At 35.3% G+C, this 25,206-nt stretch overlaps 1 protein-coding gene across 1 annotated transcript in view; it reads right to left on the minus strand.

Annotated features, from left to right (window-relative positions):
* Nucleotides 1-759: 759 nt before the first annotated feature.
* Nucleotides 760-25,206, minus strand: part of LOC113234936 (COUP transcription factor 2) — a 156,168-nt gene continuing 131,721 nt past the window's right edge. Inside the window, exon 4 of the mRNA XM_026470457.1 lies at nucleotides 760-1,691. Coding sequence (XP_026326242.1) covers nucleotides 1,417-1,691 — 275 coding nt within the window. The 3' untranslated portion in view covers nucleotides 760-1,416. The remainder of the gene's footprint in view (nucleotides 1,692-25,206) is intronic.

Here is a 25,206-nt window from a genome sequence, read left to right on the forward strand (position 1 = left end):
AATGACCAAAAATATTTCTTCACTGAAAAATATCTATTAATTTACGTAAATAAAAGCTTGTAACTCATAATTTATATTGTATTTCTATGTTCTCACTAATCTTTACACAAAAAGACACACATCTAAACAAAATAAAAATTAAAAAACAATTAACTAAATCTTTTTGACGACATTGAAAAATATTATTCAATTATAATTATCCAGAGGAACATTATTATTAAATGCTTTATTATGGAATTATTAATTTAAATAATAATGCAAACGGAGAAAAGTAAGAAAAAGGTAAATAGAGAACACAGGTCGCATTTTTTGTAAAAAAAAGCGAATAGAGAGCACCAGTATGAAAATTAAAAGGCTAACATATTTGTTGCTACGTAGAAAAATGAAAATGAAAAATGATCCTAACTCTTCAAGAATAAACACGCACAGTTTTTTTTTAACTCAGATCAAAAAGTTTTATTTAATTTCAATCAAAAACTTTTAGTTTTAATTCGGCAGAAATAGAAGTGCTTTTGTACCTCAAAACATATGAAAGGAAGTACAACTGTGGTAGGACCTACAAATGTCCAGAAGATAGTCAGGATCATTTTACACTTAGTCGATAGAAAAGTATCGAAATGTCAAATTTTAATTTTATTGCCTATCCATAATAACTACACACCGACATTGCACGACCGAATTTACATTTTATTGCATTTGACATTAGATTGGTTTTCAACCAAATATTATAAAGTATTTTTTTAAATAAACATTACATTCACTGGTCTACTTAAAAATAAAGTATATGTTTCTGTATAAAAGTAATTCTAGTTCCCAGAAAAATCAATAAGAAATTTCATAAAGAAACTCCAATAATAAAATCAGTATAGAAAACTTTGTCTCTTATACTTACACTAACTATACATTTACAATAATAAAAACATTTTATTTACAATATTTAAATATTAAATTAGCCTAAGTATTTTTACAGAGGAACAAAAAACTTGAACTAAGAACACTACGGACCCCTAACACACCTTAAGTCCCATGGCTTGGCGTTGCCTACTTCATATCAGATAAGCACGAATCCTGTCGCAATAAATTGTCGATCATCATAGATTTTTGAGCTTGTACATTCTTTTGTTCGGTAGATGTCGTTGACGGCTCGAACGTTTCCTGATGATCGGTCGATTTCGGGGGGTAGAAAGCGGAGACTGGGTCAAACGTTGGACATGGATCGGCTCTCTCGCTGTCCCTGCTTCGAGGGAAATAGTCCTCACTTGGCGCTTCTGTGGTTTCGTGGAACTCGCTGGATGACGTCACAGCGTCGTCAGGCTGGTCTCGGTATCTGTTGAAGTCGAAGCGCTGGCTGGGCAGGTACGGCGGGAAGCCGTAAGGCGAGGATCAGGCCGCCGCGAGCTGACGCCACATTGTATGTCACATGGTCGCCATATAAGGCCACGAAAACGAACTCCCGGAAAGCAACATGTCCCTGATCAAAGTTTCAATGGGTGTCTTCCCAACTAGCCTTACAAAGAAGAGTTGTTCTATGACTTGTGAGCTGACGGTGCGGAGTGAGGGTAGCCGCAATAGAAGCTTCCCGAAGCGGGTTGGTTGATTTGGGTATTGACTTCTGCAGTATTCTTCAAGCGCGCATTGCGATTTCTCTTGTAAGCTTTCTATGTGTGGCACATCGGAAAGTCCGCACGCATCTGCAAAGAAGGAAAACGGACTTTAGCTGTTTGAATCTAAATACGCAAATAAATGATAAGATTACTTATAGGTAGTAGGATTCGTATGAACATTTTATTTATTTATTTACTTTCGTAATTATCATGTTAATTATCTGATAATTGTCCGATATATATCTGATAATTATCAATGCTGCTTCATAGTTGTCTCTTTAATTTTTGAGTAATAAAATGACACAGTAAAAAAAACTAAATAAATACGAAGAAAAATCTTTGGAGGAACGGTTTCATTTGGGAGTTTTTTAAGATTAAGAGCTTATGCATACGGCGTATTTTGTATGCGTCAATTGCGTAGTCGCGCGTAGGTATCGCGTATTTCGATATGAGATAATTTTAATTTTAGTTTTGTTTGTTATTTCAGTTAGTTTTTGAAATGAAGCAACTACATGAATTTCTAAGTGTAAACTCCAGTGGAATATACAAGCTTCTTCCTTGCAATGCGATCTTTGAGCGCGTTTGAATCGATGCACTGCAACGCATCTGCGGCGCGTATAAAATACGCCGTGTAAATAGGCTCTGATATTTGACACGTTTGGATACATCTCGGATACAAACACATGACATTGCTAGTTGTAGCATTTTGTTATTCCAATTAATTTTATAAATATTAATATAATTATCATGGTATATTAGCATGAAAATTTTCTTGATAATTATAAGTGATAATTATTACTTCGAACCTAGCTTATAGGCAACTTAATATTACGCTCTCTCTCAATTGTCTTTAAAACTCATAAAGGTATATCACCTTTATTTTAACTTGTTTAAAAGCCTGTCATTAAGTAAACAACGCCATTAACCATGTTAAATGTTATAGAAAACAGTTTTTATTACATTTGACATTCAGTTCTTGCAAGATTTGCTTTAAAACATCATTTGCATCATTGTAAATGTGTATTTAAGAAGTGTAATGTTTTGTGCAATGATAAAAAAGGGCCAGTTCATGAAGGAAAAACTTGTTTTAATGTTTGCTTATGACAATTAACGGGTAAGCATTAAAAAAATTGACCCTTTAACACTTTTTGGAGGTTTTGAGCTCAGGCGGTAAAATGATTATGAGATTAGAGGATGAATTTTTGAAATATTTGTTGTAGTTAAAGTTACACAATATTATAAATACCATCTTTTTAAATAAATAGTTATACTTTTTACTGCCATAGCTTTATTTACGACTGTACTTATTAGTAGAAACGATTGAGTAGGGATAAGTGGAAATGAAATTCCACTTATCCCAACTAGTGACGGTGTGTTAGGGAAAAGTGGAAAAAAAATCCACACCAGGATGGACAATTGGTATGGACTAGTGGAATAGGCCGTATTATAATGCAATATACTATTAGAATTCTAAAGAAAAGTTTATATTTTACATACAACAACAACATCAACCCATTTATACATTCCACTACTGGGCACGGATCTCCTCCCAGGTAAGGGTTTAGGAGATAGTTCGCCACGCTAGCCGAATACGGGTTGGGGACTTTTAGGCGTTTTCCGAGGGCTGTGAACCTTCTTCGACGTGCAGGTTTCATCAAGATGTTTTCCTTCACCGAAAAGTTTATAGTTAAATAAACAAATTATAAAAAGTGAAATAAATAAATAATCATAACAAATTAGTGGAGTAATTTCACATAAAAATAATGAATATCAATTGAATAAAAATTTAAATACAGTGAATAGCGATATCTCTAGACGGACTGGTAGCTGTAAAGGTATCTAACTGGGTGACGAAATATCATAGATTTCTCATAGATGGCGCTACGGCTAAAAAGTCGTTGAAAAACCAAATGCAAAGATACGACGCAAGCGCATAGAAAAAATTCGTGAAGTCCTCTGGTTCTTTCCGTTGCTTAGTTGGTATAGCGTATGGCACAGTATGCTAGAAGACGTCGGTTCGAATCCAGCCGGATGGAAGGAATTTTTTCTGAGTGTTCGATCTTTGTATTAATAATTAAATAAATAAATTTCAAATTAAATTCCGCTCTTAAATTCCGTAAAGTAGCGGTAGGTCAACCAATTAGGCTACCACGGCTGCGTATTTCACATAGGTAATGAAAAATATATCGCACTGCTATTACAATAGTGTTGTAACTCAAAATATGTTAAATTTAATATTATGTCATTACTGAACGTAAAATTTGATTCTCAGCACGTCAAAAAAACCGTCGTTAGAGTATTGTAAGAAACAATAAAAAAATATCCGTTTGACTCAAAATGTGACACACTTTATGTGAGCTAGTTCTGGCCAAAATAATCCTTATTCAAAAGTACTAAATTATTTTTTCCATTATATTTTTAAATATAATTGAGAAATTGTTTAAGTGTCTATAATAAACTATAACATAATTATAACAAACTAGTGGAGTAATTTCACAAAAAATAATTGAATGTCAATTCAATAAAAATTGAATTAACTTTAACATAGATAAATTTTAATGATTTTTTTGCGGGAAGTGAGTAATTAGTTTTTCATCGATTCTGAGAAAGTCCACTTTTTGAGTTAATACACTATTGTATTAGCAGTGCGATATATGTAAAAACTCAGATTATCTATGCACTAATTAAATATTGTGACGAATGTTATTGAACGAAAACACTTTTTTTTTATATAATACCAAGCGACGGAACAAACAAGTCGTGTGCCTGGTGGGAAGCGACACGCCTATCCATAACAGTTGCAGTGGCACTTTAAATCGCAAAGATCTTTAGGGTACTGCATGCGACATTACAGTAGTTCGAGATTTTACAGAGGGTATATTATTTACTCTATGTGTATTATTTCCTCGAAAAATTTGCCTAAATCTAGTTAGGAAATAAACGATAGTCTTATTGTACAACAATGAAGAAACGGTACCGCAACAGGAACAAGACTAATCCTTTCCGGCGTCTTTGCTCATAGAAACTCATAAACATAATAGTCCGTGAACGGTCGCAGGCCGCCTTAATGCGATTACGGCCCCGGTGCTTTTGGCACAAGGTACAGACGACGACAAAATGGTATTAATTTTTTCTTTATAAATTCTAGGCAAGACGATTCAACCACAATCTCTTCTAATGGTGACTTTCTGGTCGCCAACTGAGGATACTTGAGTTGTACGCATACATACTAATGTTCTTGTAAAATCATAATGCAACCACACCAAACTTGGTTTCATACACTAAACTCCCTGTGTTATGAGTGCCACAGCAACGGAATTCACTGTGAGACACTACCCAGAATCAATTTAGAAAAGATTAAATCCCATATTGCTCCTACAGGGTATCGGACCCGGGAATTCCTCATCTAGCGCCCACAGTGGAAACCTTGAACCATCGACTAGGTCGTCAGTACGATAGTTAAATTAATAAAACAAAACACGTCCACTTATATATATATATATATAAAACCTAGGAATGTAATATATTTTCAATTACGAAATTTCTTTTATTTAAGACATTAGCAAATGTATTAATCTGAAATACACAATTAGATGCATTAAATATTTTAGAATAATCTACTTTAGTTCATCTGACAACTAGATAATTCTTGTTCGATGAGAAGACATATTTTAATGGTTACTAAATAAAATACAACATATTATAGTTTTTTTAAGAACAATAGCAAAACTCTGCGTATTGTTAAACCCAAACACGGTTATTAAATCCGTATATTTTTTTTTACATTTTTCACACCGACTGTACACTAGGGTTGTTTCTTTCTTTGAGGGACATTAATATTTTTTATTATCGTGCTTGGTGAAATGACTCGAACTACGCGAAATGACACGAAATGACGCGGTAAACAAAAGGGTCATTATGATCTTAGACAGATGCTAGGGGTGTTACTCGTATATATGGGATTGTCCAATTATTGCAGGAGAATTATCGTGAGGAAGTATGTCTTCACTTTTTTTTTGCAAATTCAACGAGTATTCATTTTATTAACATCGCTAGCTACTTTTTTATGATATACACCGGTGCATTGGACCTCTACCTCACATGATGGGGAGTGACGATGAGGTCGACAATGGAGCATTCACACTTTAATTTAGTCAAAATGTAGTAGCAGTAGAGCTAGAGAAGGGAAGTACAGCCAAACAGTAATGCGAGCATTACTGTGTTTACGTTTTTAAGGGTAAGTGGAGTGCTAGTGAAATTACTGGCACATGGGACTTTTAACTTTTGTTAGCAGTGCCCTTCAGGTATTTGCGATTCAAAGAGCTCTATGAGCGGCACTGCAACTGTTATGGATAGGAGTTATGGACAATGTTATGGTGTCACTTATCACCTTGGTATGATAAAATAGAAATACATAACGCCTATTCAATCTGAAGGGGACGAAATGCTAAAAAAATATTTATTATCATTTGTAAGAATTAGATATCGTCGCTTAAATGCTAAACGGCTGCATGTCAAAAGTTCACTTTTTTTACAGGAGAGGAGATCAAAGCTTTCTACCTTATTTTTTTACATTTTAATATTGTTTTATTTTTAAATACCCGGGTATTTATACTCAAAGGATGCGTATTTTAAGGCTCAATAAATTTGTAAACACAACTCACAAAAGGACTATTTAGCTCAAAAGTTAGCCACGAAAGTGCAGAAAGTCAAACAGGCATTTGCGTAATTCCGTTGTTTATAATGCGAAATTGCTAGGTGTCTTCATGTAGTATTAATGTTTGACCACTTTTAAACACACTTTTGCAATAAAAACATTTTTGAATTTTTTTGTGATGCGGCGGTTTTACATTAAAGCGACGATATGCGAAGAAATAAATCATAGGGTATTAGCATTATTTAAGGTTAATTATGTGCCTACATCATAGATACATGCAATCTTTACCAGCATTACGTGTGGGAAAACAAAGATATACATATTTTGAGAGAACACTGCGCTCAGTGGCAGTGTGGGCATATTAATATTATATATGTTAATATGTGTAAGGTATGTATTTATGGATCTATATAACCTGATTATAAATAAAAAAAAACTTCCAATTAAGTGTGATAGAACAAAAAGTAACCTACATCTGTGTTTACCTAAACAATTACATTTAAAATTATTCATTAGCTTTATATATTATTCTAAATAGCCCATAAAAGTAATACAATAGTTAAGTAAGTTTATAGTAATTCTTTGTATATTAAACACATAAACTACGTGATTGAATGTCCCGATCTATTATTAATCAGTTATCATTTACGCAGTAGCGAGACGCAAGTACTATAATATCTTTATATTATTAAAACAATATTCTGAGAAATGAACAATCATTTAACTAGTTGCAGGAAAATAAGATAACTACATTTACTTGAAGGAATTTCAAGTGAGTAATATACCAGTGAATAATCGTATCGGGAACTGGTAATATAATTATAATTTGGAACATATCTATATTAAACCACTGCCTAACAACCAACTAGATCTCTAATTAATCTTTTCCAGGTAATCGGCTCTACTACTGCGTCTTTCAGATAACCTTTATATCTGTTTAAGTTCTGCGAGTAACATGCCTATTCTTTTATACGCCCCAATGCTGGGCATGGGTCTCCTCTCAGGCGAGGATTTTAGGCCACCACGCCGTCCCAATGAGGGTTGGGGACTTCGCACGTTTTCTGAGGGCTGTGAACCTTCTTCAACGTGCAGGTTTGATCGCGATGCCGTTGCCGATATTGCTATTAAACATTTACAAATGTACGTAATTTTGAAATTAAAGTCACAAGGATTCTAATAGTTGATTATTGTATTATATTGCCACTTCAATTTATTAATGATCTTTGGTATTTGTATTGGGATAAGAAAGTACCTTGTCGTCTATCCAGTCTTCACTCAAATTACGCCGAAACTATTAATTAGAATAACCTACATTTCATTCACCAACACCTATTAATTCCAATTTCTTGTGGGTGACGCAACCACCCCGGCCGGATAATTGTGAGCACTTGTACTAATTGTACGTGACCACTTGGACAATTATTGTATACGATTGGTGACAGCTGCCTTGTAAGGAGTATAATTGATACGTATTACGCAGTTTTCAATTGGACGGTCTTGGTATGCCTGATATCATGGTTCATAGAAATATTTCCTTCCTGATTGTATTTGGTGGAGAGGCCTGTATTTTTTATTCTTCGTTTTGTTCCTCGTTCTATCGGACAAAGATAAAAGAGGAACAAATATGCAGTAATAACTGTACAAAAAGGCGAATCTAGTTTATATCCCCTTCTTCTCCATGATTGTTTCAGGTAACGTTTACCGTTTAAGTTAAATATGGTCTGTTTGGTACTTATGGAAAGCAAGCAGAATAATGAAACAATTGTTGACGTGCAGTTTTACGATGTCGTAATAATTGTACCCATTTTCGAAAATTAGATCACAGCGAACCAATTTGACGTCACGATTAACATGCTCAGCGACTGATTACGACCCACCAGCGCGAACTTTGCGTGAAAGAAAAGCCTAAAAAATACTTTAATAATATCGAGTTCTTAGGGTTCGTGATTGCTACACATAGGAAATGAAACTATTTTTTTCTCGGGTCTAAATCGCGTCTATTTCTTTTTTCAAACAAACCAACGTTTCGGGCCTTTTACAGGTCCCATGGTCACGTCTGACTGAGATGGTAAAGTCATCAACCAGATATATCTAATATTAATGCAAACCACCCTACCTATCTACCTACCTATTTTTTACGATTGTTAAAAAAAGTTACTAATCAAATACTTTATTTCTAAATTTTTCGAAGATCAGATTATGACCTCTTAAATGTAACTCTTAAACAAAATACCACCAATGAAGTATGCAAGACAAGCGTGGATTTGGAAGTTGGAAGGGGTCAATCTCAGCGAACGTACCTTAATCCGTGGTACCATCGTTGTTTCCGATTTCCATAACACAAGTGCTTAAGCTACTTACTTTGGGATCATAGCTACGTATGTGATGTAGTGTAATCAGTCTGAGAACGCTTTTAACAAAAAGCCAGCGTAAGAGTACCTGCCCTAATTAAGTTAATAACAATGGACCTAGTTTGTAGCGATGCGACGGAAGTGTCGCAATTGAAATAGAAACAGAAACAGATGTCAAAAGTAAATCTTAGAGGAAACGGAAGCGGAAGTGTAAATACTATAAAACTTAACAAAATAGTTCCTAACAGGTCTTGCTTTTGGTTTCATAATGTAAGTCTAATTATTACACAACAACAAAAAACGCGCATTCCATCGCCAAATCCGCATCATAGCCTGAACCATCGCAAACCTTGTAAACTTCCGATTAAAGTTTCGTTATAAATATTTCAGAAGCAGAAACGGAAACCGATGTAAAAAAGCTGAAGCAGAGGCCTCCCAAATGAAATTTTATTCGCTGTACTGTTGATATTTGGCTCTATTGGTTAATGAGTTTCCCGACCACTGACCTAAGCAATTATCAACTGTATCGAATCGTTGATCCCACTATAAGCGTAAAGGGTACAAGATCCTAACCCCGGCCTCCTGAAATCGAAAGGTGTACGACATTGGTAGCAACGAGCAAAGATCAGGCTGGTTGGCAATTAACCCTCGTCGCAGGCGCAGCAATGTAATGTAGTTTAATTGAAACGACCCCGATGCCCGCCGATGAGCAAACAAGGAATCTAATAAATGGAGGATGTGAATGGTCCAGTCCCTTGGAATCTTTTACGACTGTCGTGTCGTCTCTTTAATTGCTTGATGATGTCAAGATAAGATTTTTTAGGTTCATTGATGTTGTATCTTGTTAACACTTCAAAAGTACCTGAATTACATGTTATGTTTAGTAGTACCTACTCTGTACCTTGTGAAAGAGTTAATACTGATAAGTACTGCCATCTTACTTAGTTCTGTAGTAATGTTAGCTGGTGAAATTACAGCCACTAGAGAGTTATCAAAGTGTCCCTCACATCTTTGTGATTTAAACATTGACTTACAATTATATGGACGTCGGGTCCGCGCTAAAAAGTGTCCGCACTTGTAAGGCGCTAAAATCGTATACAGAGCGCGACACTCCGCTTTAGTCTTCATTTGTTCTACGGACAGCGCGATACTGCGATGACTTAACAATTTAAATTTCGAATAGGTTGACTTGGGACATTTTTTTCGTGGTTTTTGTATTAGACCCGTCGTCCATTTATTTGTAAGTCAATGGATTTAAAGCTTTGAATGTCACTGCCATTGTTATGACCAGGCGTGTTGCTTAGCACGAGGCGCACAATTTGTTCTTCCTGTCATTTAGTATCATAAAAAAATTTTGCTTTTTATACATTTTCATTTAGTAGCTGACCACCTTCTTTTGACTGTCTGTTTTTATCACTATAATCGTAATGATCACGTGCCGCTGTGCCGTTTATAGGTAAGTCTCCAAATAAGTAAAAATTTCGTGATTAAAGTTCGCCTAGCTTAAAAGGTTCTAACCGGCGCCTTACCTCCAAAAACATAGTTATTACATACCATGACTATGTTTTTAATTCAAACCTTCTTCGCCACTCCGGCGCCAGCGTAGTTCAGCGCTCATTGGGTGAGCGAGCGCCTTGATTTGCGGGTCAGAGCAGTTGACTCCGCCATCAATACTATTTGAGCCACTAACTGTTCCTCTGGTTACTTTAATTTGGCCGAGACATTCTACATGTCATTTGTTACTAGAGTATGGACTTGATTTACAGCGCCTTTCCCTGGTTTCTACTTTAATTCACTTATTTCATGATTAGGGTGATTTAATTGTAAAGGTATCTCTAGTTGTGAAGGGTCCACATAACATGATTTTACGACTAAGGAATTCCTTTTCTAACTTAGTAGTAGATATTAACCGAAAAATGTCTAGAATTGCATAATTTGCGGCGATATTTTCATTTGAACATGATAAATTATATCCAATGTAAACTAATTCGTATTGACTTTATTGTATTTCATCGAGTCACCACTTCCCCCAGATTTCCCATTTAATCCCATTAAACCGTATCGAGTAAAGGGTAGGATCGAGTAAATCGTTAATCGACCGAGTTAAATCGAGACCCGCATTGACTCGTGTCGTGTTTATCATACCAAAATAAAATAATTGTCGCTTATTAAATGCTCTATTCATCGAGATGCGGGTTACGGAGACCGCTTTTTTTGGATTATTAACTTATAGGGTTTAGTTTTTTATATATTTTATTGATTTAAGTACGTTAAGAAGAATGATGAGATACCAATGATAGGTTCCTTTTTTCTGATTAATTCCTTTGTGTGATTTTTTTATGCTCTCTTGTGCTCCAAAATTTGATGACATTTCAACAATCTCGGTGGTTTAACGGTATGAATGGATGAGGAGGGTCCGGGTTCGATTCCCTGTAAGACCAATTTGGGAAATTAACTTTTCTAAATCGATTCTGGTCTGGGTGGTGTGCGTAGAATTTCGTTGCTCTAGTACTCTTAGTACATGAAATTTCTTAGTTTGAGACCAGGTAACAGGACACAGATACGTGATGGGGGTGTAGTGGTTTTGTTTATGCCAGCCTAATGCACTATTAGACTTGTTTTTAGCCATGATTACTTATATTTTGGTAGCTTAACATTATGGAGTATCGTGTTGTTCACTCCATTCGCACAGGGGTATTGTAACACAATTAGAACCAATTATACCTACGTATGTATAAAAAAACAGATTTACACATGTAAGACAAGGTGTATCTCAAAGATGACGTGTCGGTCTCAAATCACACAATCCTATAACACAAATCGAATTTCCCCGACAAAGGCCGAAAGAAGGCGACGTCGACTCGTCGCTACATATGGAAGACGGCAGATGTTTGCCTCAAAGATTATCTGTGAGCCCATAACATAATATCATTGTGAATAAGCATTTTTGTGCTATAAAGACGTACAATACCGCCTTATGTGACCGAATCTTGTTATAAACTGACGTTGAGTTTTTGGTTTCATAAGTGTTTAGTTTTTAAAAGCGCTGTAATAATTTTTTTTCTGCTAAGGTTTTATGTGTCATTTTTATAAATATAAAATTAAATTATAAGAATTGTAGCGAAGAGTGTATACTTATTTGTTTTACAGTGAACGGTTAATGTAAAAACTTATTTCGCGAAAGCCGTTCAAACGGAATGAACACTGTTGTGAAATTAAAGATTTATTTCAAACACCAAAGACTCAGTCCATTACAAAGTACCCACTTTGTAATGGCAGATTGAATAATTTTCAACGAGATAACATTTCGGGCGTTCGCGCTCTGCTACCGTCTCGACCTACAATAGCGTCTTTACAATCGCGAAATAATCTCGTAAGGAGATCGGAAATAGCGAAACAAATTTAACACCCACAATAGGCCCCCGGTGTTTGTCGCCAAGATTCGAATCTTGAGAATAGCACCCTTCCCTTATCAAGATGTTTATTTATGTTCGAATTTCAAAATGATATAGATTACGTGTGCTGAACTCAAGTTACGATGTTGAAATCGCATTAAATAAGCAATGCGCGGCAAATAAATAGAATAGAATAAGGTGCCTGATTGGAACGCCACTTGTATTTGTGGATCAAACGATAGTGTGGTAAAGGGTAACACTGATAGCTTGCAATTTATAAGTATTATCTCGATTTAGTTATATTTGAAGTATTGCAGTCTATATATTCGAAGTTTTATTGTGGCATCATGGGCGCATTATAAATTTTACGTTTTCTGACAATAGAATCAATAGACACAAATTGGATGTCATAAACTGCCAAATTTAGAAAAAAGAAACGGCCAACGTTATTTAAAAAAAAAGTAACGAAAAGTAAAATTTAAGTATAGAACAGTTCTATAACATGTACCAAAATAGAATCGAAATTCCATAATAAAACTTTTCGAAATGGAACGTTAATGTTTTGAAATAGCATTAAATGGCGCGAATAGTGAAAAAGGTCGCAAAAAGGTGACAATCATATTGTGTTTGGAATTTTTAAATAAACACCTTTAGAGTGGGCGGGCGCGGGAGTATTTGTAAATAGGTTTTTGTTGTTTGCACAATGGTTTCTGGGTTTTTGTCTCGTCCAGCGGGGGTGTTGTGTGACAATGCGTTGTCACGTGCCTGATGTTGCCGACTTTGAAGTTTTGTTTCGCAGACAGAGGTTAGACATGTAGAGAAAGGCATATTTCATAAAACGAACTTTAAAGATACAAAAAATAAATAAAACACTTCTAAAATTAAATCAGTGAAATCTAGAAAATCACATTTTGTATTTGGAAGTACATTATAATGGAAAACAGAAAAGGCCGCACGGACTATGTAATAAGTAAGTAGTGCATGACCTTTTGAGGACAGACAAGTGGCCCTAACCGCAAAGTTTAAAATGTCTATAAATTTTTTAAAAAGGTCACAGAAAGGACGGGGTTGTAACCGCTATGAAAGAATACACATTCATAAAACGAATTTTAAAGAAAAAAAGACTAAAAAGATACCTTGCAATGATTGATTGTGTGTCTAATATTTATATAATATTAATATAACTGCCTCTGTGGCCGAACGGTTACCATGCCGGACTGCCACGCAGAGGTCCCAGGTTCAATTCCCGGGCCGGGAGAAATAGTTGTATGGCCTACAATTATTTCTCTCGTGAGTTTGGGTGTAATTTGTGGTTGTCTATGTGTGTGTCCATGGCACCCGCGACACAGGGTTTCCCTAGTGCGGGGCTATGTTGAGTGTGTGCGTTATTACTGTCATCAGATTTAAAAAAAAAAAAAAAAAAATATAATTGATACAAAAAAACTGACTTCTTCATTCATGTATTGAAATCCGGTCGGTTTGAAAGTACGTGACTAGATTTCGTAAATGAAAAAAGTACTTATAGCAAAAGTAATTTAAACCTACGACAATCCAAAAAGACAAACGAGAACAAATTTGAACATGGAACGTGCGAACATGGCACGAGATAGAATAAAGGTGCGTGCACAATGAGGTCGCGCAGCTATCGGGCGATCGCGCGACATAAACCACGCGGCGGGTGGCGCTACCGGCGCTGCTTTACGGCACCACAAAAATACTTGTTAGCTACCGTACTTGGCAGTGATTTTAACGCGCGATATTACAATTTATTGCACATTTTTGAAGCGAACGCGAAAATTGTGCTTTCGTGTCTTGAGTCTTGGTACGAAATATTACTTACAGACCACACAAATTCCTTGAATACCGAATAGAAATTGAAATGTTAGAAACCATTGACACCATTGCTCATTACGTTAATGAATATATTAATTTTTCAAAAGACTGTCACATTCTGAAAACAAAGCTTCCTAAACTTAACTGACAATCAAAACCACTGACTCCACATTGAAAGCGCACATCTCTTTCAATAAACAAAAGAACAATACAGACGCTTTCAAGTGGGTCAGATCGTCGCAGTGTCGCGACACAGCGCGCGAGCCGCGACACCAATGTCACGTCGGTGTCAGAGTGTCACTGATAGCAGTTCGAGTTCAAATAGTCACAATGGGCACAGGGGACATATACTTATACCGAGGTAATGTGGTCACATTTCACATAAGGATTCTTGACGCTTTGTGGAAAAATAATTATGCTAGAATCTTTGCGACGAGCGTGTAAAAATATGATTATTTTCTAATTAAATTCAGAATTCAAATCCAGTTTGGCTATAAAACGAACGTGCCTATATTTTAGCAGTACTATCCGTGCGCTATGAGCTCGTACAGGCGGTATGGCGCAGTGCGGCGAGCGGGGCGGGGGGGCGTAGAAACGACATAGTACTGTGATAACCCTAATGACGTCGTAAACTCTGGACTGAACAGATAGAGGCATACGGTGAAAATGCACAGACTGATTTTTTTGCAATAGATTATGTTTGTGAAGAACTTATGAGTCAAACATTTTAGAACTTCTTACGCGAATGAAAATATTTTTTATTTGGCATTAGAAGTATAAGTAATATTTGTATCGTTATTTTACATTGTTGATATACGTGGAGTATGATTAGTGCTGCCTTAAAATTAGTGATACTGTGTACAGACTACACTATGATCGTAAGGAGATATGCGAATAGGAACGCGGAAGAATTAGCTCTAGCTAACGACGGAGTAAATCACCTGTTCGGCCGAACCGACTTCTTTAGATATTAAATTGAAAGCGGGCTTAAATTACGCGATTTATATGGGAGGATGCTTGGTTAACTTATTGATTTAATGCGATAATATTTTCTGCTATGGCTATTAATTTTTCCTAAGGTTATTGTGTCCAATTCAATACACTCAAGGCAATTTAAAGTACGGGGAATAATATTCTTTAATAGTTATTCAATCTGTGTTCTGTATTGTCATTTCGCTATAGGTTGTCTGGAGTAGCAACGATTTTGCGCAACATTTGTATATTCAATCGCGTATTCTCTGTACAGTTAAATGCTATGCTGAGCTTCACACTTAAGATTTCAGGTTAACATTATGCCACGTACGATAAGAGTAGTTTGAAGTGTTATACTAATTTTAGTGTTATTTGACACACTGAAAATATGAATGACTTATAATAATTTAATTTTTGTCTTCCGGCAGTATTTGTGAAATTTTTTAAACAATACACCTAAAGCATCAATTTTCCCAACAGCTGACAAGCATTGTGAATCTTTATATAGCCGAAAAGCGGTAACACATTAATGTTCACCTCTTCAAAGCGCGATTTTAAAAAGCCATCAGTTAATTATTCCGCCGTGTGGAAGCGGGCATGTTTCATTTGAATAACAAAGCGGGCTGACCGCCGGTTGCGGCGGAAAAACGCAAGATTGACACACTCTCCCTGCGAGCGAACTACAGTACAAACAACATTAGTAGATCTGCATCACAAAATGGTTTGATTTATGAGGTAATTAAACTACTTGTAGATGCACTGTTATTATTATATACCTAACAGTTTTTTTTCAATTATGAAATAAATTAATAAAGAAATAGAAATCGACTTAATTTTGATCGTTCGTGCATCTCAATTCAATGATATTTATTTTTTATCGATAAAATAAAATTTGCATGTAATCTACAGTATACTTATGTTTTCAAAGCATTCGCCATAATACTGGATAGGTAAATGTTATGAGCAAATGTACAAGTTAAATTGTTGGAAATGCATTAACTTGATCAGAAACCTTGCAGATTCTTCAAATTAAAGAGTTTACTGCATTTACAGTGATACCGTGTCTGCACGGAGGGCGATTATGACACGCGAGCTGAATCGAGATGGGTTTCGGGATAAGTGTTTAAAGAGTTGATTCAATTTACGCTTTCCGTGTTATTTACGAGTCGTGTTGATGCATTGCAGTTATTCAAGTCGTAAACGTTTAAGGTCTTATTGTATTGTGAAAATAATTATATTTATATAATAATTGTGTTCATAATGTGAACAAATCTTAATAAAAATTTAATAACTTCTATTGAATGAAGTGATACATCAGCCTTTCACACAAAATTTACCCAATAATATTATTTATTAATGAGAAAATTTGGATGGATGTTTATGACTTAATTTAATCAGAATAGTTAAACGAATGTAGTTTGAATTTCGTGGATAGTTTGTGGCTATAAATTAGCAAATGCTTTATATTATTAACCTCATTACCTCAACGAAATAATGGGCAGAAGCTAGTGTTCTACAAAACAGAAACTTTATTTAGTGCGCTGATAACAATCCTCGTGATATTTTAATAAAAAACTCGGCTAGCACATACGCCGGCAGCATTTTTTTGATGAATGAATACATCAAGCAGCGCAGCATTGAATGACGCGAAGAGAGCTTTTACACAAAGGACCGATCTTTGCACTTTGACATTTCGCGGTTTAATCACGTACTAGAGGGCGGCAGCGCCGCGCGCTCTTGACACCGCGAGGGCGCTCGACAATGTCACTTCGGACGGATATCGGCGGCTTAACACGGATCGTTCGTTCGATGGCTATCTCTCCAAAAATAAAACGCGGGTCGAGAGTCCTCCCTGGCGCGACGAGGGGATGATGATGTTAATTTTGCAATGTCTCGTGTTCAGCCGCGAATTGATAAAAATCTGTATTGTTAGGGGAGGGTTGTATTGTCAACCGTTTTTAAATGTTTTTCGTATCGCAGCCTATTTCGAAACTTTAGAAATTTAGCTATTGCGCAATAGTAACATTGTGGAATTAAAATGCCGCTAGACGCTATGGCGTCGCGAGCGGCCAAGTAAACATTGTTATATGCACTTGTATAGCATTTCTTATTTCTATAAATATTTAGTATGTAGTACAATTCTTTCTGAAAGAGTTCGTCCAGGGATGTACTTTCACCATACCTATTTCAGCCGAAATGTAGTAATTTAAGCACTACTGTTTTGCAGGGTTAGGGTGCTGGTGAAAGTACGGGTACATGGGACTTACTAACTTTATGGTTCTTGTGATATTCAGGGTGACAAGCGCAGTGCAGTGCCTCTTACTTTTTGCGATTTAAAGCTGCAAGAGGCATACCTGCAACTGTTACGGATAGGCGTCGTGCTTACCACTATGTGTATAAAAAAAATTAAAAGTCTTGACTATTGAGAGTTGATACTACCTCAGCGCAAATTAAATTTTTTCCCGTACCAATACGGTTCATTTTGCTTGGGCCGAGCGGCCGGGACACCGTCTTTATTTCAGGATTTATTTTTTTTACAAATGAAATTAAAACCATTTCAATAATGTATATCGTGACTTACACGTGTTCTATTTAGTTCAATTGAAAAAAAAAAAAATCATTGGTATATGTAAAGTACTTATGGAATAAAGTGGTTTTCTTGTAAAATTTCGAGGTAAGTTTTGTTTTTTTTGTATCGTGAAATATTTTAGGAGTCGTGTTTTCACACCATGTAGTAATCAGTGTATATCCTCTATTTTACTATATATTTTTTCCAAAGTGATCCAACACTTTCACTGTTATGCTGAATCAACCAAAGCCATTTAGAATAGAATAGAAATCGTTTATTACTACGCCACAACAAAAATATACACAGTAATAAAATGAAGATAAAAAAAAGGTGAAGCTACATTAAAACAAAAAATTAAAATAAAAATAACAGGAAAAAAGGAATAAAAATAAAATCATATACAACAACAAAGTAAACATTAAATATTTAACACAATTAGATTAAATGTCATGTGCGCGGCTGTGCAGACTCTTAACTTATTAGATTAGTATCTCATTACAGTGACAAAAAAAAAACATCTTTAGTACAATATGCGTACAGATGCCTAGACATTGCACATATAGTCACCTACATCATAAATATTGTCACCATACAGTCACCTATTATACTATGGAGATGTTTAGCATTTAGCTGAGCGCGACTGTACATGGAACGGGAGGACGGACGCTGTACAAGTTTCAAACTAATGTTACATGTAGGGTTGTCAAAATATTACATTGGAAAATATGATTAAAAACGGTTCTTGAAATAATAGAGACTGTACAAACTCCACTCATTTCTTTCTTTATAGAACAAAAAAAAAAATAGTATTGTAAAGTTGTGACACGAGCCGCCGATAAGCAATGAATTAACGACAATTACAAAATCTTATGTTGAGGCGAGACTCTGTAATAAAATCCACAGGGGCAGATTGTTCATATTTTAAATGGGTATGACGCTTTAAAAATCTTTCATATGAAATGAAAATGGAAATTTGTATTAATATATAACATAACACAAACAAGTTCCGCCAGAGCCCGAAACACATTGAAAATTAACTTAACTACCGAATGAAGAGAGAGACCAACAAAACAATACAATATGAATACTAAAACAAAGTATGGTCAACCCTAACATACCCGGGTGAAATAAAGCCCGTCGCTTACAAGTGAACAGCAAAAATCCGGTTCAAAAAGGAAAACGCGGGTAGTCCACGCGCAAAAAGACATTGTCACCGATGCTAATGTATTTTGTGGTCTAATGCTTTATTATAGCTCATTTTCTAACTAACTATCATAATGGGCGTTACGCAAATATTTCAGAACAACATAATTGTTTTTAGTATAGAGCTTTCATTTATTAAAACTGTATATATACACTATACCAACTAAGCATGCATAAGCATGACTGCATAAAGTATATTAGGTCAATGCTCTCTTGTGATGAAAGCACTTTTGACATATGATCACGTGTGGCCTTATTATAACCAAGGACACGATTTAAGAAGGTACGAAGGATGGAGACAAAAGTAAAATTTCGTCATGTACCACTATTATTTATGTATATAACAACGTTGTAGAGAAAAAAATACCATCAAAGTATTTTTTACGTTTTTTCTTTTGCAAAATTCGCGCTAGTGGGCCGTAATCAATCGCTGAGCGTGTTAATCGTGGCGTCAAATTGGTTCGCTGTGATCTCATTTCCGAAAATGCTGACTAGCGGTGACGCCCTTCGTGGGCTGCCTTTTTTTCCCACTTTTATTTTGTTTTTTTACGCAGCCTAAAATGGTCTGGCTTTAAGGTGGCTAGGTTTGAGTGCAGTCTCAAATTATTTTGTTGTCACTGTTTTGGCAAGGGAGTAGCATGTTAAATAATATAATTTTAATAACCTCAATGGCCTAATGGTTACATTTTTAAAACCAATTCTATTAATTTAAGAAAATTGATTCTGATCTGGGTGTTCTAGGTGTACTCCGGTGTTCATAGTACAGGGTATTCTCTAGTTTAAGACCAGTTAATTGGTGTGATTGTTGGGCATATATGTATAAAAATAAAATTTGATAATAAGTGTAAGATGTTGCCTGTGATTCGAATAAATATCAATCTCGAAGATCGTAGGCAAATTTCAGACTTATGCACTTTGCATAAAATTGATTAATCTGGATTCTCAGCTGATAAGACAATTATTTTTTTTAAGTGTCTGTTATGCAATAAAAATATATAACATAAATTTTCTTTATTTTGCTTTGGTTTGCGCTTAGTTATTTTTATAAAATGGACCATTGTATGAGGTGTGACGACGATGATTACAACAGCGTTCGTTTCCACCATCACATTATTTCTGTAGTTTTATGTTTTTTTAAATTATATTTATCTAATTTCAAAAAAAAACCTTAAAAATATGCCTTATGTACAATTGTAATTGGATGTTAGATTTATAATGATTTTCTAAGTATATTGGTAATCTGTTCCTATTGCCCTAAATAAAATAAATAAGTGAATGATAATGTTTCTAAAATTTATTACATTTTTACACCTTATTTATTTTTACCCGTTTTGGCATAGCAAAATTTACTCTATACAATAGCTCCTTTCTATGTTGTAAGCTTGTAGAACAAAATTTAAAAATATTCAAAAACATTATTCTTAAAAAAACTACATATTTTTATTCAATAATTAAGCTTGAAATAATGACGCTTGGTATCAAATTTCAGGGTGCGTATACAAAAAGGGCTTTAGGGGTATATTCTATTGTCCGCGCGACTGTACATCGATTTTTATCACGCAGTATCGGTTTACGAAGACCACAAAAGATTACTATTATTAAATTATGTATTGATATTTTAATTGTGCGGTTCAAGTAACCACGCATCAACTGCATTGCCCCTGCCAACTGCTAGTGCTGTCCGCTAGCTTTGTCAACTGCATTCTAAATTCTGTTTTGCAATTGCAATGCAGTCTTCATTCTTATCGTATCGATGGCTTACAGTAATGCTTGCCATCGTGGTGAAAGAGTTTGCCAATCGGCATAAGATACTGGCCGATTGTAGCCCAGGGTGTGTCAGACGTCAGTGTAACGAACGAAGAAAAAAGAAGGCAGGCTCCTTTCGTGCGCGTCTGTAATGCAGTTAGAAAGAAGAAGGTTCCGGTTTAGAAAGGTAAGGGTGCTGGCGAAGGGCACTGCGACTGTGCCCCCATCACCCTGAGACATAAGTTGACAAGTCCTATGTGCCTGTAATTTCACCAGCACCCTTACCCTTTTAAATCGAGACGCAGTAATGCTAAACATTACTGCTTAGCAGCATGAATAGGTAAGGTGGCAGTACCTCGCTGGAGGAACTCTTTCACTTTCTTTTCTACTGCTGCTGAATTTCAGGCACATGGGATTTGTCAACTTATGTCTGAGGGCGACAGACGCAGTGGCAGTGCCCCTCAGATGTTTGCGATTGATCCATTGCTCTAAATGTCACTTCAACTGTTATGGACAGGCGTGTCGCTTACCATCAGGCGCACGACTTGTTCGTTCCGTCACTTGATATTATAAAAAAAGGTCGGAACTGAATGAAAGGACGGCACAAGATCGCCAAGAGTGCAACAAGAGGGAAGAGGGTTACATCCAAGATTGGATACGAAAACGTCCGCCATGTTGATGACAAGACTTTTGTTAACGACTTTGATGTTTTCTAAATGGTTTCATCATCATAACTAGCCAGTATGTATGTTTATTTATGTTACTGCTTTTTCAAAATTAACGTAGGTACTTATTAGTTTTTTGTACTGTAAGTATAAGTTGTAGGTAATAATAAGTACTACGATTTTCCCTTGTAAGATGTGCTTGCAATAGCTATTTAGCAATAATGGGGTATTGTATTGACATAGTAATTTTTAATATACAACAAGACTACTTCATTCATTCATTCATTCTTGGATTACGACCTTGTACATTATGGTAATGACTTCTACTTTATGTTTTTACTCGAGATAGGTACTAATTAACCACGTGCATTAAGCGACGAGAAATCGATTTGTATAACGGTTTTTATATATTATCGATATAGCTATAGTCCCCACACTTCCTACAAAGTTATAATAAATTGGTACAATCGCGCACAACTACGAAACACGGCGACAGCACCTTGTTCTCTAAAGTCGTGCGCTCCGAGCCCATTGTGCTCAATTCGGTGGAGTTAATTGTTTTTAATTCGCCGGCCGCGTTGTAACTCTTTTAATTACGCCCACGGCCGCGCTAATGGCATCGTGAGCGCATGCGTCGATCGCGATGTGCTTTTGTTTGCAATTTCTGTACAGACGCACGGAGGCGGTCTTTTTTACTGCTTTGTGATCATGAAGTCATGCAAGTGTTTCATCATCAATGGGTTGCCTACAACCAAGCATGTGCCTTCCTAATAGAACACCACAACATGTGACAGTAATACGCGTGCAACCAAGCGTGTAGGTTCACTGTGACTATTCTAATGACTTTGTTTTACCTATTATTGAATTCTACGTAGGCATATAAAATTTAAAATAGTTACAGTTGTAGTACAGTAGCACTAGAGTTCCTTCTGAAGAAGTTCGTCGAGGGAAGCACTGCCACCTTATTTATTTTCGTGGCCAAGCAGTAAATCTGACCATTAATTACTTCCTTCCGGTTTTTAACGGTTCTGGCACATATGACTTGTCAACTTCATGTCTCGGGGCGACGTGCGCCTGGGGCAATGTCCCCCAAAGCCTTGGCGATTAAAGCTCTCGGTGACACTGTAACTGTCATGGGTAGGCGTTTCGCTTACCACATGCTCACGACTTGCTTGTCTCGTCACTTGATTTATTATACATATAAAAAATACTATTAAATAAAGAAAATAATATGCTATATATAAATGAAAATAGAAGTATGTGTTCGTCTCATGGCAAGACTAAGCGTAAACTTTGGTGGAAATAAAGACCAGTTTTCGGTCACCGGTGGCATAACGAAGATTGCTGCCAGTATTTTCGGCTTGATATATTTGTAACTAAGAACAAAATTAAACATCCTACTCTATTTACGTTAAAACAGTGTGATTTTTTTTTTAAAACGAACCCTAGAATACTTTTGCATTGCACTGTACAGTAGGTACAGTCTCGTAGCAGTGTGTCGCCCTCATTTGGTTAATTCAGCCAGTGCAGATCCTCAATTAAAGGCACAAAAGGAGAACTCTGCCGACGGGAAATCACGACTGCTAGAAATTAACGACACGGGACAACTTTTTAATGAGCATTTTCGTTCGCAATTTTCTTATTGAGAGTCCAACTTTTCTATTGTGCAATTCGTGCAATTGCGGAATTTCGGATTACGAATATGTGACATGTTCAATTTAGATTTTGAAACAAATGTATAACCTTAAAAATTATGTATTTTTTAAAATTTACACTTACCGTTATCGAAAAGATTAGGTATTATGTACTTGTATATTTAAATTAAATTTAACGTAATAGGGACCATCAATAAAAGAACTTAAATCCTCAAACATTAGGTAGGTATTTGTAAATGCAAATTACAAACAAAGTGGTGGTTAGGGTACAAACCATCCCTCGCAATCTCAGAACATGCGACTTTTGGCTTGTCAATTTGCGACCCTCCGAGCGGCGGCGGATAGGTTAAGGACTGCTATACATGGTGTTATTTTAGCGAGATAGATCCGAAGATGAAATAATAATGTCCTATCTTGTCATGTTTTTGCATTTTTATTGTAATTGTACGATTTTACCAGATTAAAAAGGCGAACAATTATGTATGTGAATAAAATTTATTTGATGAAGTATTCATATTAAAAATTCACTTTGAATAATCATTTCTAGTTGCAGACGCTCTTGACTCTTGTACACGAATGGCATTGGAGTTAAGAGATCTTTTAACTCAGTAAAAGATATTTTCTCTTTGGTTCAATATAGCTTTGTTTCCCACTCGAAGGCAATTGCTAATGACTATTTGTTCAAGCGTAGTTCAGGACCAAATAAATACCTACATATATCATTAATTCAGTCATCTCTACAGTAACAACAAAAAATATATCCCAAGACAAATTATTTGAACATTTTCCACAACACCATTTTTAACTGGTAACCCTAAGGGCGTAGATAATCATATCAGCACACGTCACTTCACATTGTCACCCCTGACCAATAATCAATCGCCATTTTTGCCACTCGCATTTAAAACTGTTGGTCACCCTTTTACAAATTCATTCCAAATAATTTTCACTTTTAATAAAAATGGAACATTAGGATTTCAAAAAACGAATAATAGGGTGGCGATTTTTAAATGTCTCTCAACATATAAAAGGTATTATTACTGCATCGTGCGTTTATGTGAAATTAAATTTTATTAAGCGTGAAAAAAAAAGATATATATAACCACAACAAAAACCGCGAAACCACTAATCATCCATTGTGGTAACTTTACACCGCGACACGCGCCAAGCTTGTATTTACAAAGAGAGAGCAAAAAGAAAATTACTACTTTTTAATAATTCTTGATTACGACGAGGACAAAAAAGGTTGTGATTATTTTGTGAGACTGTAATTGTGATGGAATATCAATATGTTGCGGGGTAGCAGTTTGTTTTGATTTATTTAGTAAGTACTACAAAAAAAAAAAAAAATTTGATCTACGCTTTTAAACCTAAACGGATTTGTCTAAGTATCTAACATAATAGAAAAATCTACATTTATAAAGATATACATAGTAAGAGAATCTTTTAATGTATTATCTTGTTAAATCACAAAATGTGAAGAAATACTCTTTACATGTTATGTTACAATATCACATTGATGAGACAAAAAATATATGTCAAGTTGACGGCTACGGTTTCTGCCTACCCCGATAGAAAAAGGGCGTAAATTATATGTACGTATGTATGTATCCATTATATATAACATAACATTAACATCAAAAGCGAAGTAAAACATAAAAAAATCGAGGAGAAGCAGTAAAAAGTATTTTCCGCTTTTTGTCATTTATGAAGTTAATATATTTGTATGTTGAGTTTGTGCAGCGATAATGTTTAAATCGATTTAATTTATCGTTTAAGTGTTTATTTAATTACATTACAAGTAATATAAAAAAATATTATGTATTTCTGTGTGAGTTTAGAGGTAAATGAGATTATTTAAATTTTATTTGCGTACAGCAGCGTACTGTAGTGTTCTCGGAATGTCACCTTAGAGGTACTAATAATGTCGTAAATTCTTGTTCTGTGGGTGGGGCTACTTATGATTTACATTTCCGTTGTGGATTTGAAAATTTGAATAAATCTAGTATGAATTTGTTTAATCAACTTTTTTCACCGACTCTCGGATGCTAAATTTTTTAATAAAATTTTAAAATTGGCCATTAAAAATACTCCAGTTTGGCTGTAGTCTAAATGGAACTTCTATAAATTATTACGTTTTCAAATTATATTTATAAAAAAACTTGCATAAATTCCGTGTCATTATTAATATATAACTTTTTTTTTTGAAAATTCGTTTTAAAAAATGAATAATGTGTTAATTTTTATTGAATTGATATTCAATTATTTTTATGTGAAATTACTCCACTAAGTAGTTGGTTCGGATCGAAAGAGATGGTTTTCTGAGTGTTTGATCTTTGTACTAATAATTATAGTAAATAAAGTTGGTTAAAGAAGTCTGAATTCTGTTTTGTGTTACCTACCTGTTTTATATCCGTTGTTTTGCTTGAATAATATGTTTTACAAACAAATAAAGGTTAACCTGTAACAGATTATCTGTAGACACGGCTGTGTGCGCCCACGCAGCTGGCATAAATCGGCCATAATTGCATCCCGACAGATGTCGCTCGCGGCGCC

This window comes from Hyposmocoma kahamanoa, unplaced genomic scaffold (genome assembly GCF_003589595.1).
Source record: "Hyposmocoma kahamanoa isolate Upper Pololo Valley unplaced genomic scaffold, ASM358959v1 86, whole genome shotgun sequence".
In the NCBI taxonomy this organism is placed as follows: Eukaryota; Metazoa; Arthropoda; class Insecta; order Lepidoptera; family Cosmopterigidae; genus Hyposmocoma; species Hyposmocoma kahamanoa.